This window comes from Mustela nigripes, chromosome 1 (genome assembly GCF_022355385.1).
Source record: "Mustela nigripes isolate SB6536 chromosome 1, MUSNIG.SB6536, whole genome shotgun sequence".
NCBI classification, from domain to species: domain Eukaryota; kingdom Metazoa; phylum Chordata; class Mammalia; order Carnivora; family Mustelidae; genus Mustela; species Mustela nigripes.
Genome location: NC_081557.1, coordinates 263,936,045 through 263,952,928, shown reverse-complemented (window position 1 = coordinate 263,952,928; position 16,884 = coordinate 263,936,045). Strand labels below are relative to the sequence as shown.

Sequence of the window (16,884 nt, the reverse complement as noted above, 5' to 3'; positions counted from 1 at the left end):
TAATGCAGAAGGTATCATTAAATTTAAAGTATTCTTCTCATTCTTCCCATTTAATGTTATGTAATTAAATCCTAATAAATCAGATTAGTTTGAAAGAGTCATATTAGCTAGTATTGCTATATTTAAACACTTTTTTTATGTCTTAAAGTTTCCAATATTTTAAAGGAAAGCTTGTTTAACCTGTAATTGGAAGATTTCTAAAATACCGAATAAACTTTTAATATCACATCTAAGCAATTTTCTAATAGCTTCACAGTCTCAGCCAATAGAAACAACAGGAAAAACGTGCAGGAAGCTTCAGAACAGACTGGAAAGCTTGCAGACTCTTGTAGAAGATTTACAGATGAAGAACCAAGGTACTGTGCACATTTCAGACAGAGCTTCCTGGCTCGAAAGAATCCTCGCCTTCCTTTTCTGTTAAACCTCCTACCTAGAAAGCAGCCGAAGAGGATACTGAATAAGCAATTTGGAAACCCTAGCCAAATAGTGAAGGTCTTAGCCACGACCAACCCCGGCATTCATTGTGCAGCCCCGGGCAGGTCACCTAAGCCTCGCTCTACTCTGTCGTCTAATAGGGGTGCGAACGCTGCTGACCAAGCCCTCAGCAGGACAAGTTTTGAGCAGTTTTCACATGAGATTTGCCCACACACTGTCCTCCTTGTCCCTGTGAGGTGTGTATGAAAGCACTGGTGTGTACACCAGTGTCCCTGTGAGGTGTGTAGCCAGGATAACATTGCAGTTGATAGCCAGAAGGCAAAAGAACCTCATTGTACCTTCCCCAGGATTTAAATTAGGGTAGGTGAGAAGAAACTGTGCCACCACGTGAATCGCTAGACAAAAGGAGAAACTACTTTTAAACGTGCTAAAGCTATGTGAATGAGAAACTTTCGTATTCTGCCGGTGGGAGGCAACTTTGGGGGCACAAGTTCTAAGTGGACGTTCCTATGCAGGTGGGAGCTTATGGATATGTTCCGGGATTTGGGAGCACTATCACGTTTTATGTTTTCCTGGTATAAATTCATGAATCCAGGAGCCTTTGTCCGAGAGAAATAATTTTGGAGTATACTTGTTATTCTGAGCCCATTGTTCCGTCTCTAGGGAGTATAAGTTGCTGGATGAAGGATAATAAATATTTTTCTAAGGACAATTCCTTCTCAAGTAAATTGAACCTTATTAAAAGTTGGAAGTTGTGCTTCGTGTTTATTGAGCACTTACTATGTGCCAGGCCCTGTACTCCGTGCCTGACTTCAGCTTTCTTGACGTGAGTCTCCCAACAGTGCTGGGAGGTGGGTACTGCTATCAGGTCCTTTTAAAGGAGGAAGCTGAAGATCACATCACAATCGGTCAGTAAGTTCTAAGTCACACACTGAGGAGTAGAGTGAGGCTTGGTCAGCAATTGCTGATTCCAAAGCCCACATTTTTTTAATATGCTAAGACTATACCAAATTGTTAGTAGGGAAAACTCCAAATCCCTTCTAATAATCCCAGATCCCTGTGTATGTACACCAAGAAAAGCATTTGATTTTAAGCTTATTGTGTTTTTTTAAAGGATGCATTATCTTATTGGCCCCATTTTACTCACATTTTTACTTCATTTCTGAGTATATATCTGAGTATATACTCAGTATAAGAATGTAATGATCCAAATGGGAGACATACTGTATCTTTTAAAAACTAAAAAGACCTTTTTATTTGATGCATTGTCTGGATGGAAAGTCTCTTGGAAATCATGAAACAGATATTTTGGAGAGAAATTTGGTAGCCTTTATCAAAATTTAAATTGTACATATGCTTTGACCCAGAAATTCCACTTTTAGCAATTAATTCAAGAAAAAAAATTGTATAGACACACAAAAGCCTGTTTACAAATAGCCTTGTTTGTAAATGAAAATAAGCAATTTTTAAATTTAAATTGAAGTAGCCAACATATGGTACATCATTAGTTTCAGAGGTGGTGGATCAGTTGCGTAGCACACCCAGTGCTCATCACATCTCGTGCCCTCCTTAACGCCCGTCACCCAGTTAACCCAGCCCCACCCGCCTCCCCAGCAGCCCTCAGCTTGTTTCCTGGAGTTAAGAGTCTCTCATGGTTTGTCTCCCTCTCTGACGACTTCCCATCCAGTTTTCCCTCCCTCCCCTTAGGGTCCTCCGCACTGAGAGAGCAACTTCTCTACTGAAGTGTGGCTCACAATGTTATCTCAGTTTCGGTGCACAACACAGCGGTCAGCTTCTCTGGGCTGTGCTCGCCTCAAGCGTAGCTACCATCTGTCACCCACCACGCAACGCCATTACAAAACCATTCACTCTGGTCCCTGCGCTGTACCTGCCATCCCCATGACTGATTCACTGTGTAGTCAGAAGCACGAGAAATCAACTTCTTAAAATCTTATTTACTAACATGTTGGTACATTTGTATAATGGAATACTGTGCAGTCATAACAAAACATGAGTTGAACTGGAAAAATGTTGACTTTTTTCTATAAGAACGACTTATACCACATATTTCCATTTGTGCAAAGCCAAGTGTGTGCACATGTGTGCTTGTACACGAATATACTCACCAAACAGTTTTCCGTGATGACCTCTGAGGGGGTTCAGTCAGCAAACTGGGGTAGCAGAGCCCAATACTGGCCCTCACCCTCGTCTCTCGTGGTACCCTTCTGAGGGGTTCAGCTTACTTCCAGTTAGTTGTACTGCTGCTGTAATAATTATGCTCACTTAAAACAACTGAAAGAGTAAAGATTTACCCTTATTAGCTCTTTAACATCAGTCTTTTCAAAAATATGCTACTTTGAAATGTTTAAGAACTTCCTGAGCTCAGAATGTATTTATTCCATAGTAGCAAGCTGACCTTTTAAGAAGCACATTATAGAATTTAAATCGGAGTAGATGTTGCTAATCTAACTTTGTTTTGTCAACATTTTCAGCAATGTCTTCAATGATCAGAAATCAAGAAAAGAGGATACAGAAAGTGAAAGACCAGGAAAAAATGTTACTAAAATGATACATTGTTTGCCTCTTGTTTACAGAGGAATGAGGCCCAATTAATTGTGGTGTTGCTTATAATTAGTGCCCTGTGTACTTTTTTCTTTTTATGTGAAAATTTAATAAAAGATACCCTGTCCTGTAAACTCTATTTTGAAATAAACTATTCTTGAATGCTCCCATAGTTAAACTTTACACCGTTCTGGCCAGACGTGAAAGAGATGCGCACCTTGTAAGGTATGAACCGGAGCTTGGACCAGTGTGCCGGAGTAATTATGTTTTCATTATCTTCACAGGTGCATAAGCAATACTTACTGTTTTCGGCTTTAAAAAAACAAACAAACCAGGAAAACCTGCATATGCAAGTAAAATATGCGGTATAAGGGCCAGAACAAAAGGACAGACTCCAGCGCACTGGCGGGGTTCCTCTCATGACCCTGAACTCACTGTTCCGTCTTTAGTGATGAGTGTCATCGGATAACAGAACCTTGGGGCCCCTACAAAACTTGTGGAAAGGTTTCTCTCTCACATATTAGTAACCACAAACAAAGAAAGGGGAAAAACGTGTTCTTCAGCCAGTGGGTATCTTCTAGTTAGAAACTGGCCTGGATTAGGTTTTCTCAGATTGGGGGATTTGTGCAAGTGTCTTCTAACCCCATTCGCCCGTTCTCTGTGGACACCAGCCAGCCGGCCTAGGAGTCGGCTCGATCCTAGCACCGGCGACCCGCGGTCAGTGCCAGATTCTCCGGGCTCCGGGGTTCAGCCCCCCCAAGACTGTCCCCCCACTTGAGATGCAGGCAGGTGGCTGGACCACCCGGGCTTCCAACCCACCTGCTCCGAATCGGGGTTCCCCGCACCCACGCCTCCGTTTCTCTGATTTGCTAGAACAGATCACAGCACTCAGCAAAGTGTTTTACTGAGTGTTACCCATGTATTTGCAAGGAAGCAGCCGCGGAGCGGCGAACTGGGAGAGGCACGGGGCAGAGTGAGACAGTCCCGTCGGTGAAGACTTCATACCCTCTCGGGCACGTCGCCCTCCCAGAAGCTAGATGTGTCTGCCGACCTGGAAGCTCTGCAGTCTCCTCCAGGCCTTGATCCTCCACCCGCCACCCGCCTTGTCCCCTTAGGGGAGCTTTCAGCCGCAGCCCTGTAATCAGTCTCTCTGGTCTTCCTGCCCAGACCGCAGGACAGTGTGGCGGGCGGACGGCCGTGCAGAACAGTCCACACTCCCGGGCACTGCGCAGATCTCCGGACGCCCGGCTGCCCTGCAGGGGCTCTCGGGTCCCGCCTCTGCCCTCACGTCTCCTGACGGGTTCTCACTGGTCAGAGCAGTGTGTGGCCAGAAGCTTTACTAAGCCTTTGTCTCTCCTCACTTCACGTCCCCTGCCATGAGCTGGGTCCGGTGGGCAGGGAGGTCCTAGAGGACGCAGAGCCTCAGCACAGAAGCAGCCTGGGTGACAACGCGAGCCACCCTTCTCCCAGAAACCCCCACCGCTCCTCAGTGAGCAGTAAACTGGCTTCTGCTGCAGCCTTTTTTTTTTTTTTTTTAAGATTTTATTTATTTATTTGACAGAGATCACAAGTAGGCAAAGAGGCAAGCAGAGAGAGAGAGGGAAGCAGGCTCCTTGCTGAGCAGAGAGCCTGATGTGGGGCTCGATCCCAGGACCCTGAGATCATGACCTGAGCCGAAGGCAGAGGCTTGAACCCCCTGAGCCACCCAGGCACCCCTTGCTGCAGCCTTCTTTAAGTGCCTGGTGTCTGTGACAGCAGCCGGCATCAGTCCTCACTGCACAGATCATCAGCCAAACCCTCCCGTTGCTCTTCTAAACGGCAGCGTGGATGCTCTAAGCATGTCCAGCTTTTCAATGATTTTTTTTAAATGTGCAGTTTATTTTTTTTTTTTTTTTTTTTTTTTAAAGATTTTATTTATTTATTTGACAGAGAGAAATCACAAGTAGTCGGAGAGGCAGGCAGAGAGAGAGAGAGAAGCAGGCTCCCCGCTGAGCAGAGAGCCCGATGCGGGACTCGATCCCAGGACCCTGAGATCATGACCTGAGCCGAAGGCAGCGGCTTAACCCACTGAGCCACCCAGGCGCCCCTTAAATGTGCAGTTTAATACTGTATCTTACCTCAGTTGGTTTTACTGTATCTTTGACTTCAGTTGGTTTTACTGAAAGATTAATTTTTATTTCATCAGGTAACAAAATCGCTGGTCAAAGAACTCTCAAGATATTTTTATTGTAAATTGTTTTACCTTCAATTTTACCTAATAGAAATGTTGCACATTCGGTGAAGTAAGGGTAAATGCCCTATGAAGATCTTAACCAGTAGAACATGAAATTCATCCTGAAGAATATCAAACGTATATGTGAATTTAACATATAAGTGCTATGAGCCAAAAATTACGTTCTTTTAAGCACTTCCTAATATATTTTCTATGGGGTTTATGCTCTTCAGCAAAGACCACCTATAACCAAGATTAAACACTTGCGCCAAAAGATGTTATATACTTATTACAAGTTGTTTTAACATATAAAAATTAAAGTACGGGTATACATAATGTCCTTACAAACAAAGGTAAAGTTTAAAAAAAAAAATTCTAAAATGTTTTCTCCAAAGAGAGGAGAAAAATGGACCTCTCTTGCCTCTTGATGTTTGGTTTTTTCTACATTATGTGTTATTAGTGAAAGAAAGTATAGGTATGATATTTTACATTTCATCTATTATGGTACTAAGGTTTAGACAAGTAATTCAGACACTTAATAAAGATATTAAAACTCAGATTTTATTTGTTCAGTTATAATAAAGTTTAAATGTTTTATTCTCAGAACAAAGATGTACTTCTATATCACTGTCCTGTTATAATTGTGTCATCCAAGATAGCTACTGGTCTGAAAGGAAAGGGCAGGAGAAATGATTGCTGTGGACCAGTCCTATCCATCTAGACCAGTGAGAGAGGAGGGGCAAGGGGAGAGATGGTCCTACAAAGGCCCTAGAGGTAAATGACAGCTGTGCCCCCCCACCCCCACTCCCCATTGTCAGGCTGTACCTGGACCTCCCAGGCCTCTAGGACCCTCACTCGGGACACATGGGGACACTTCGTTCAGTCTACACCCCAATCCCATTCCTGTTCCCTCTCCTCCCTGGCTCTTCCCAATGACCAACTCTGGTCAGGCCCTTTTTCTACACCAGTTTGCCATCAAGACAAAGACAAGACTTCCTCGCTACCTTCAATCCATAGCTAGCAGGGAAAATCAAGCAAAAAAAAAAAAAAAAGAAGAAGAAGAAGAAGTCTTCACATCCTTGCTAATCATATCTTGTGACCAGATATTTCTGATCATAGTTGCATATGGCATTAATTATTCTTAAATATGAAGTGTGCGCGTAGTAAGGAGAGTTTCTCCAGCTGGACCGATAGGAAAGCTGCTCTTTTCGAATGATGCTTGCTTCCCTCCCTGGGCTTACGGATCAGCCAGATGCTCGAGCCTGAGCACTCTGCAGCTGTGGGGCTTTGTGTGTGTCCTGGCCTGTCCACACTAGGGGCTTGGCCAGGTCACGGCCAGGAGGACAAAGCCCTGAAGAACGATGGACCAGCAAAGCCCCACGCATCAAGGCCACGGGGAAAGCAGCCATGCGCGCTGAAGCCATTACCTACACATGTATAGTTCTGCACATTAGACAAAAGCCACTGGCAAACCTGAAACAACTCCGATGGCTAAACTTGGAGCTCTACTTCCTTTATCGAAAATCACTCAGTGTGCTCCGCAGACCTAGCCTTTGCCAGGTTCTGCAGTGGCCTCTCCGGTACTTTGAAACGCGGACTCAGGGAATCCCCCACCACTTCTGAACGACTTTATCCTCACGGCCAGTGTCAAGGGACCTATTGCTGCATTCTTCCCAGCGGGTGATCTCCCCGTGGTCTACCACTACAAACTTCCACGCCACCACTGTGTCTGCGGGCAGGGGCACGGAGCGGAACCAGAACCCATCCTTGCTACGCTGGAGTGCGATGTAGGACTTCCACCTCCCAAGACTCTCGTGGTCTCCCGTTACTGCCACGAGCTGGGAACCAGCGCTCGGCACATAATGGACCTGGAAGTGGACGCGGACTCGTGGAGACCCTGAAGATGCCGCTCCTGCCTTTTGTCGTCTCACATATACTTCCTGACCTCTTATTTGGCCACAGTCCATTCCCTGGTTTGGACTTAACCCTGGAGCCTCAAGACTGCCACTCAAACTAACATCTCCCCAAGACGAGTGCCTGGACACCATTTCCCAGTCCTCGTCTGCGCGGTCCTGATTGCCCTGCTGTGCGAGGCTCACCTCCTTGGCTCTGTCAATGACCTGGTTGCTAGAATACAACTTTTCTGCCAAACAGGAAGCTACTTTAGCAAGAGTCTCTCTTCCTTTCTGGAATCCCCATCCTCCTCCAGAAGACTCAGGGCTTTCGTTTCTTGAGTAACCCTGAGAGTTTCCAGTCTCAGATGCGGCCAGAGATTCCGGGTCTGGAAACCTTCCAGAAGGAACATGCTCTCTTGAATGGTCACAATCACTGTCTTTTCCAGAAGAACTCTGCAGTCTCCATGCCGCTTGCTGCAAGTTACCATGGCCTTTGGTCTCTGAAACCAAACAGCCATTGCTTTCTTGAAGATGCTCTAAGAAACAAGAGGGAAAATGTAATGATGTTAGACAGTCCTTGTGAGAAAAAAGGCTGAGAAAATAGGTTTAGTTATTGAAGTCTTTACCACTTATCTATCTGTAGCTCGCAGAATCCATCCGACTCAAAGCAAGTTCTTAATTACAGAGGTCAGACACTAACTGAACCAACGGTCTACTCTAAGAATATGCATGTACATCTAGTACCTCAGGGTGCCCACGCGAGAGTGTAAATGAAGTGGTGGGTTGTAGAGGCAGCCTTGTAACCCAATCCTGGTCCTTGATGAACTCTGCCGTTCGTTCAGGCCATGCGGCCCGCAGCCTTATTGTTCGGCTTCTAGAATCAAAAAATGCTGTTCCGCCTGCGGGGCAAAGATCCGCATGGCTACCCCACAGATCCTAAGAGTACACTTGTTCTCTTGGGAACTGCGTGCAGACTGGGGATCAGCTCTCCCAGATATGGGCAGATCCCCAGCTGTTGTCGCTGTGGAGGATACAAAGGACATCGGGGAATCACTGGGCCAGAGCTGGGGGTGATGGTGGGGGGAGAGGGCTGGTTTCTCCTTGCCAACCCCAGGCGCAGCAGGAACCTCTTCAACAAAAGGTAGGCTTTTTACATCCCCTCTCATTGTACACTTTTTAAAAAAATGTTCTTACAGTGCACAATCCAAGCTCCCTGAAAGCTGTTTCCTTCTTGGCCGTCAGTCTGAATAGCTCCCTACAAGATCGAAATCTCCTAAGTCATACAGTCAGCCCAGGTGGGGGGTTTTCTCTTGGGATTAGGGGTTGGCCTTGTCTAATTTTATCTCTCTTTAATGGTTCACTTGTGAGACATAATATTACCCGGAATTCCCAATCTTCCAACCTAAAACATGAGGCTGGTTTTCAGAAGAAGATAAGTGAGCTCTTTGCTCATCCCAAATCAACCACTGGAAAAACACAGAGGCAGATTTTCACATGGCTACCCATGAACACAGGCTCCACTAAAAATAAAGTTCCCGATGTCATTTTCACCGGCGGCTGGAGCCCAGGCGTGGGCAGCTGGCCGAGGGAGGGCTCTGGAAGCGAAGGTTTTCTGCCAGTCTCCCTTGGGCTAGTACACAGTCGCTCACATGGACACACACAACCCTGGACGTCAATTCTACTCATGGGAGTTGGGTCCCCTACTGGGTCCCTTCCCTGGCTACCAGACCCCTGCCCCGTCAGCGCCCACAGCTCTGAAATGAGCGGCCAGCATACAGCCCTAAGGCTTCAGCTGAGGCCTTCGTGGCCAGAGACAAAACTTGAACTTTGCCTTCCCCACAGAGGCGTCCGGATAGCGGGGGGTGCTCAGCCTGGGTGTTCCCAAATCCAGCGCTCCCCAGGGGCGAGGGATGGGAGGACCTGCGGCTAAGGGACTGGGACTGAGAAAAAGTGTCCCTGCTCGGTCGGAGATCGAAGAGGGTCCTCGGATCCCCCCGGAACCTAAGCACTCCCTCCGGAAGGCCCGGCAGGGGTGCCCCGCTGCAGCCGCTCGCACTGCGCCAGGCGCCGCCGAGCGCAGGAGCCCATCCCCCCAGGACGGCCGGACCGGTGCTCCCGGGCGGGCGCAGAGACTCTGCCGGGCGCTGCCCTCCGACGCTAGGGCCGGAACCCCGGGGGCCTCGACGGAGGCGAGCAACCTCCCCGGCGCGTGCGCACCGGCCGGGGAAGATGCCGGCGTGGGGAGGGTCGTGCCCGGGGAGGGTCGTGCCCGGGCGGAGGAGGCTCGTCCCCGGGAAGGGCTGCGAGAAGTGCTCCGAGTGGGTTTCCCCTCCTCCCCGGTGGACTTCAGAGCCCCCGGCAGACCTGCCCTCGCGACGTGGGAGGGAGAATACCTGGTTTGGCGACCAGCTCCCGCCCGGAGGGTCCGGGGCTCAGTGCCCCCGCGCCGCCCGGATCGGCCCCCGGGGCCGCAGCCCCCCCGGGAGGGGCGTCCTTCTGCTCCTTGTCCGCGTCCCGCAGCAGCCACACGAAGATCGCTCCGGCCAGGCCCCCTCCGACCAGCAGGGCGGACCAGACGGCGCCCATGGCTGAGAGGCTGCCGCTGCGGGGCCCGACGGCGAGGGACGGGGCTCGGGTCCAGCCGGCAGAGCCACACCTACCCCGCGGCCCCGGCGGCCGGCGCTCCTGCGCGGAGCCGGTCCTCGGCGCCTAATACTCCGTGTCCCCAGCCCCGCCCCGCCTCCCGCCCCGGGGATGCCGCCCCGGGCTCCGGCCGGGCGGGGACTCGAGCGCCCGCCTCCTCCCGCGCGTTCACGCCCGGCCCCGCCCGGGGCTGGCAGGGGCGCGGGTGCGGCGCTCCGCGGGTGGCCTGCGGGGAGAGGCGAGGGCGCCCGCCGCCTCCTGCGGGGCCCTGCCCCAGCGCCCTTGTGCCCGCCCCGGCTGTGCGCCCGGCGGGTCCGGCTTCGGCGACGCCTCCCGCAGCCTTTGCGGCGGCCCCAGACGCGGGTTCCGGGGACTCCGACGCGGGGCAGGCCCCGCCGCGGGGCGGCGGGGTCTGGCTCCGGCTGGAGGGGGCGGCCGGGCGGGTGGGGAGAGCCTTTGGGCCTCCGGTCGGCCGCCCCCCCCCCGGTAAAATGAAAGGGCTGGACTGGGCCGTCTGTCCGTCCGTCCGTCTCGGCCTCGTCCGGCCGTCCTTCCTCCGCGGCCTCTTGCCGGCGCGTGTGGCTTGCACGTCGCGGGCCGCCGGGTGCGCCCCGGGACCGGCTCCCGCAGACCGGCTGACGAGTGCGGCCGCGGCCCTCTGCGCGGCGCGGGGAGCCGGGTGTGCGGGTTCCCGGAGCCCCCAAGCCCCCGCCGCGGGCCGAGAATGGGCGCCCGGGCTTCCCGGCGCTCCCCTGCGGACGCGACGGCCTCGGCACGGCCTCCGGCCGACCGTGCGCGCGGTCGTGTCCCCGCCGTGTCCCTCGCCGGCAACGCGGTTCCCCCGCAGCGGCCGGGGCCGCCGGCCTCACCGCCCGGAGCCGCGAGCGGACGGGCTCGCCGCGGCCGCACGAACCGCGCCGGTGTGCGCCGTGCTCGGGCACACGGCCCCGACCGGGCTCCTGGGGGGCCGCCGCGAGCCCCCTCGGGTCACAGCCCCTCCGGGCCTGGGGGAGGGGACGGTGGGGGCGGGGCGGGGCCTGGGGGAGGGGACGGTGGGGGCGGGGCGGGGCCCGTCTCCCCGGACGCCCGCGCGCGACTCCAACCCAGCTCGCGGGTCGGATCCGGTCCCCGCACACCCGCCGCTGGCCCCGCCGACCCCGGCGCGGAGGACGGGCGCCGCCACACCCTTCCCGGGCGGCCCGCGGGCGGCCTCGCTCCGCTGTTCTTCCCTCGCAGCAGGCGGGGATGGCGAAGTGCCAGTCTTTCCTCAAAATGCCCCAAACGCTTCCCCGGTGCGATCCGAGGCCCGCGCTGGTGTGGGCCGCGCAGGGAGAGAGTGGGGACGGCCCGGCCCTGCAGAGCCGCAGGTGGCAGTGCCAGGGGGCGGGTAGGGGGCTTGTGTTGGGCCCGAAAATGAGTGCCCGAGTCTGCGGACGGCCCCGCGGATAACCGACCTCCCTCCCCCTCTAGTGTGTGCGGGAGCCGCCCTGCCCGCGGAGCCCTTCCCCGGTAACCCCAATCGCAGGAGCCGCCCCTCCTCCCTCCTCCCTCCTTTGCTTTATTTTTCTCCCTAGCATCTTTTTTTCCCCTAAGATATTATTTATTTACTTGAGAGAGTGAGTGAAAGAGAGCGCGAGCCGGGGCGGGGCAGAGGGAGCGGGGAGCCGGATGCGGGGCTCAGTCCCAGCGCCCGGAGACCGTGACCTGAGCCGAAGGCAAAGGCTTAAGCGCCGGAGCCACCCAGGCGCCCTGGGGCGTCACTTCTAATACATTGTAAAATCCCCGGATTTGTTCTGGTTGATTTCTGCCCTTATTTCCAGGTAAACTACAAGAAAGAAGGGTTTATTGTCCTTTGTTTTCTGCTGAATTCCCGGCCCCTGGAACATCCCCAGAGTGGTCCCTCAACAAGCGCAGGCCGAGTGAAAGGATTAAACGGACTGCGTGCGTTACTGCCACCGTCTTCCTGTAGGTTCTGTTTGCATTTTCTAGCGCAACGAGGATGCTATTTTTTTTTTTTTTTTGTCAAGTAGGGTTTATGTCTTAAACTAATTAGGAAGTCAGTGATGAACTTTTAAAGACCTCTAAAATTTAAGACCACTAACAACTCCCCGCCCCCTTCATCTCAATCCAGGCAGTTTTAAGATTAAAAAATATATATATTTTGGGGGTGCCTGGGTGGCTCAGTGGGTTAAGCCTCTGCCTTCAGCTCAGGTCATGATCTCAGGGTCCTGGGATCGAGTCCCACATCGGGCTCTCTGCTCAGCAGGGAGCCTGCTTCCTCCTCTCTCTCTCTCTGCCTGCCTCTCTGCCCACTTGCGATCTCTCTCTGTCAAATATAATCTTTTATATATATATATATATATATATATATATATATATATATACATATGTATATATATGTATGTATATATATATATATATATCTTGAGGTAAATTGAAAATAATAAAAAGTGGTATCACTATTATAGATCTAATTTTTAATAGACGTTTGTAGAAAATTTTAGAATTATTGTATCTCCCTTTTTCAAAGTAAAACTTGATGTCCTAGGACAAGGACATAGAATGTTCTTGAATTTTACAAATTCTCAAGCCAACGGAGTGATTTTATGACTAGTACGAAAATCCTTGAACATTGTATTTCCTCACGGAAAACTTTGTGTACTGTTCATTGGTCAAATTTTATCAATGTGTTCACAAATGAAATCCCAGAGGATCTGTAAACTCCTAGAAAGCAGTCCCACTACCCATTTCTAATAACTAGAAGGTTCTTAGTAAAGGTTTATTGTTGTCATCAATTGCTACTGGTTAAAAATATAACCAATAAATAATGTAGTTCTTTCCACCCACCAGATTTCGTTTTCTGTTGTATCAGATTTCTCACAAAACATTTTTTTAAAAAAACATTATTTGGCCTTCCTTTTGGCTTTTCCAAACTTAAATGTTGACTCATCCATTTGTGTTGCTGCTTTAAAAAGAAAAAAAAAAAGCAGTACTCCACTCACTACCATATTGCTTGGAAGTCTGTGGCTACTTGATCCAAAACTGCACTCACGGCCCTAACTGGACCATGTTTATCATATTTGGTTGCAGACAGTGTTGCCTGTCTATAGGCGTCCTATGAGCCTAGCAAGACAGAAACAAAAAAGGAAGGCGATTCAGTAGAAATGGGAGGAATAATGCCTCTGGTGGGTTGTGTTCAATTGGAGGCACTCGCAGGAAGCTGGAACAGGGGCCGGTTGTTTCAGGAGAGAGACTGGAAATTCCTCCCAGAGAGTGGCAGCAAAATCTGTGGCAGAGATTAACATTCCAGAGGGAAATCAAAATCAGCGCCTTTCAGCCCTTGGCGTAATTTCAAGAAGGAAGATTGGAAAGCTGCCTCCCTAGGGTGACTTATGTTGCTATTGTATCTTTATATTCTATTTTAGGGGTCAAAGTGCCCATTTTCTAATTGGTTACTATTCTATTAATAGAGTATAGATAGATATAGGTATGGGTGGTGGCTATTTGTAAGTTAAATATATGATATGTACATATATATAATACACCAAAATTTACAATATCCAATATTCATATCCATTATGCGTATGAACACAGATCGTTGCTTGCAAGGCCAGGGGATTGAAGAGGATGGGAAGGAGGAGTTAGGGGAGGGAGAGAACAGGGAGACTTGTTTCCAAAATCAGTGCAGGAAGGTGGTGGGGAGGACAGGGATGTTGCTCAGCGGAATTTAAGAGGATAAAGAACTAAGAAGAAATGGCTGGTTTGACCTGTACAAGGTCATCGGGGACTTCAGTCTTTGTGAGGGTAAGCATTCAGTTTTGGAAGCCCGAGACACAAACGTGGGGAAGGCTGCGACATCCAACAGCGAGTCAGCCTTCTCTCAAGAAATCTGGAGGCAAGGGGTAGGGGAGAAATAGAGGTGTCCCTTAACGCTAGAACAAGGTCCAAAAGAAGTTCTTTCAGACCAAGAAAGACCTACCTGGGCATGTTTGTAGGAGCAAAGAGCCCTCGAAGGCTGGAAATTAACAAAAGGAAACCTCATTTAAAATGGAGTCCTGCGGAGAGAAGAGGGAGCTCGCTCGGCCTCGGAAATCTAGAGATTTCCTAGAAGCCACTTACTTCCATGAAATCTTACCCTAGTCCACAATCCCACTCTCCACCCCCCAACCCTCAAACTGATGTGTTGGCCGACTTCAAAGAAAATAATTACATATGTACACTGTCTTAGAACAAAATAGGAGGTTTTCTGTGCTGGTATAATCATTTTTCTGGTTTATCTCATCCCCAGACTAGACCATACATTCCTCAAGGGCCAGAGTTTGTTTATTCTTTGTGTTCTAGAATGCAAAGTCTATTATCTAAAGGCCTGTTTATTGTTCATTGTCTTTTTTTTTTTTCATTGAATACCTTGTGTATACTGTAGGTGAAGTGCTTTTTTTTTTTAGGTTTTATTTATTTATTTGACAGAAAGAGAAAGAACAAGAGAGTGCACAAGCAGGGGGAGCAGCAGGCAGAGGGAGAAGGAGAAGCAGACACCCCACAGAGCAAAGGGAGCCCAATGTAGGACTCGAACCCAGGACCCTGGGATCATGACCTGAGCTGAAGGCAGTTGCCTAACCCACTGAGCCACCCAGGTGCCCTAGGCTAAGTGCTTTATGAGGATGATCTCATGTAATGCCCCAAGAGAAGAAAGCTACACAAGATCACAAAGCTGACGAGTAACTGAGCTGGGATTTGAACCCAGTATTCTGACCTCCCAGGACCCAGGCTCTGAAATTCTAGCTACACTGAATCCCTCACAGCCAGCTACTAAACCCTGTCCAAGTTTCAAATCATAAATCTGAGAGGTGAGTGTGCAAATGTGGGTGGGTGACACCGGAGAAAGCCTCAGGGTGGTTTTCCAACATTTACGGCAAATTTCAGCCTTGTTCCTAATTTGTAATTGCTCTCTCTGCCAGCCCTCGCCTCCTGGGGGAAATGTACCCACCACCAGCACCTGTCCGGGGCTCTCAAGCCTCTGGCTCCAGCTCCTCCCCAGAGCACCAGCCACAAGCCAAACCTTTCTGCAGAGCAGTCACATTGGAGCCGACCAGGCTCAGATTTCACAGGGACATTTTCAAACTGCCAATGTTTGCAAACCTCTGACTCATCTTAGTTCCAGAATAGACTCGATGCTGCAACCTCTTCTTATGCGAAATGATGAAGGCTTTAGAGAAAAGGGAAATCTGTGTTGGGAAATCTAGCTCATGGTACTGGAAGAAAGCTAGATTACACCTCTGTACACATACAAGGGAGGACTCCAGGTGGACTAAAGTCCTACATCAATGGTAAAGCTGCCACGGAACTGCAAAGAACTACTAATAGCCGATAAAACAAAATCCAGGAGACTATCACTGTGATCTTGCGTCATATAGGAGGCCAAAATGTGTCTTGACATGATCAAAATAAGGCTAATCATTGAAGAATGTCATGGATAAGGTTAGCAGACAGATTCCAACGGGGAGATTTTTGCCATTAAAACTGACAAGGGATTAGTATGTGGATCTGTAATGAACTCAGACAAATTGCCAAAAATTCCAAACAGAAACATAAGCTCCAATTGAAAATGGAGCTGGGATGGAAAATGAATAGCGGGTGCTTTTCCCCGGGGCCTAGAACAGCGCCTGGATCATAAAGGCACTCACAGTCATTTTTAGTTGAATAAATGAACGGCTACCAAAAAGGCACGGAAATACTTAAATTCACTGGTAAACAGATAATTGCAAATTAAAACAATGATATTATGCCATTTTACATCCAAATATGAGACAGAAGATGTGATGTTGCCAGTGAGAATAAACAGGGAGAAACAGTCTGGAGAACAATCTGGATGAAATTGAAGAGCCCAAGATTCAGTGATTCCACTCCAGACACGTCTGGCCCAGGGAGAGTTTTGCACAAGACCATACGGAGACATCCAGTGTTATTTGGGGAACAGTAAGTTCAAGGCCTGGCCAAACCTTTATTCGAAGTGTGCTGCAGCTCCAGCTTCTTCCTCCCCCGATTCTCCTTCCTTCTCTCTCTCCTCCACAAGCGCCCCTACGTTCTCCTGCTCCTCTTCCAGGAAATCTCTCGAACTTCTAATCCCCTTTTGCCATCTGCTCCTTGGCAGATCTAAACTAATGCAGCTTCCCTCGTCAGACAGATCCTCCCTATCCCCTGTGTGGGAGGCTTTTCCCACCCTGCACGAAGACTCTGTAATGACCCTAGTGGAAATAATCTGGCAGGAGGTTGGTGTAGCCGATTCTCTTCATTTTCCAAGCTGGCAGTGTTTATGCCAATATAGTTCTTCAAAACATTTTGCAGGTCTCCTGTGAATCTTATTGGGTCCACACCATAAACCCACATAACTCTTCAGCATAAGCCCTTCTCTTCCTTGAGATTCTCCTGAAATTCAACAACCTTCAGTTTCTTAGAAGCCCTATTGTTTGAGCAAGAGAATCTGTGAGGCAACTTTAAAAATTTTAGTAGAACTTTTTTCTGATTGAATGGTATGCAGAAGCATCACCTCCAGTCTTTCTGAGGTCTTAACAATGGATTTAATAATTACATCTTTGGATTTACCTTTAGACCATGTTTTCCTGGAAGTGTCCTTTTCTGTGTCCTTTTGGATTCCATCTTTGCTATAAATTATTTCTTAATGTAAATACCATTTGTCATCTGAGAGGCTAGGAATTTTCAAAACCATAAAGTCCTGTTTCCTTTTTGTTTAACTGTGCTTACTTCAGCTTATCTCTGTCCTCTTGCATTTTACTATAAGCAGCAAGAAGTAGTATCTTCAGTACTCTCTTAAAAAGTCTCCTTAGTCACATGACCCAGGTGATTAGGTACCCTCTCCGCTTCACACATTACTTCAGGCAATAGTGTGGCTACACTTCCTGCTCTTACGTAACAAGAAGACCATTTCTCCCAATTTCCAAAGTGTTTACTTCATTTTCCTGCAAGCCTTTACTCACCGGCTCCTCAAAGTGCCCGAGGCTTCTTCTACCAGTTTCTTCAAAGCTCTCCAAGCTTTTGCTAACACTGTCCTCAAAGTTCTCCCAGCTTCAACCCACTACCCAGTGCTCCTGCTCCCTTCATCATTTCCAGTTGTGGTCA

General features: G+C 49.3%; 2 protein-coding genes across 2 annotated transcripts in view; one reads left to right on the top strand and one right to left on the bottom strand.

Annotated features, from left to right (window-relative positions):
* CCDC158 (coiled-coil domain containing 158) overlaps positions 1 to 3,004 on the top strand; it is a 78,092-nt gene extending 75,088 nt beyond the window's left edge. The window contains exons 22-23 of the mRNA XM_059397180.1: positions 249 to 356; positions 2,928 to 3,004. Of these exons, the coding sequence (XP_059253163.1) occupies positions 249 to 356; positions 2,928 to 3,004 (185 nt within the window). The remainder of the gene's footprint in view (positions 1 to 248; positions 357 to 2,927) is intronic.
* A 2,744-nt stretch (positions 3,005 to 5,748) lies between these two features.
* On the bottom strand, positions 5,749 to 9,892 carry STBD1 (starch binding domain 1). Its single transcript, XM_059385398.1, has 2 exons — positions 9,498 to 9,892; positions 5,749 to 7,640 (listed from the first exon to the last, which is right to left on the bottom strand). The coding sequence occupies exons 1-2, from the start codon at positions 9,688 to 9,690 to the stop codon at positions 6,808 to 6,810; spliced, it is 1,026 nt and encodes a 341-aa protein (XP_059241381.1). The 5' UTR covers positions 9,691 to 9,892; the 3' UTR covers positions 5,749 to 6,807.
* Between the last annotated feature and the right edge of the window lie 6,992 nt (positions 9,893 to 16,884).

Coding starts and splice junctions, on each gene's coding strand:
- STBD1 (XM_059385398.1), bottom strand. CDS start 9,690: ATGGGCGCCGTCTGGTCCGCCCTGCTGGTCGGAGGGGGCCTGGCCGGA. Junction 7,641..9,497: donor GGAGCTGGTCGCCAAACCAG/GTATTCTCCCTC, acceptor CTTGTTTCTTAG/AGCATCTTCAAGAAAGCAAT.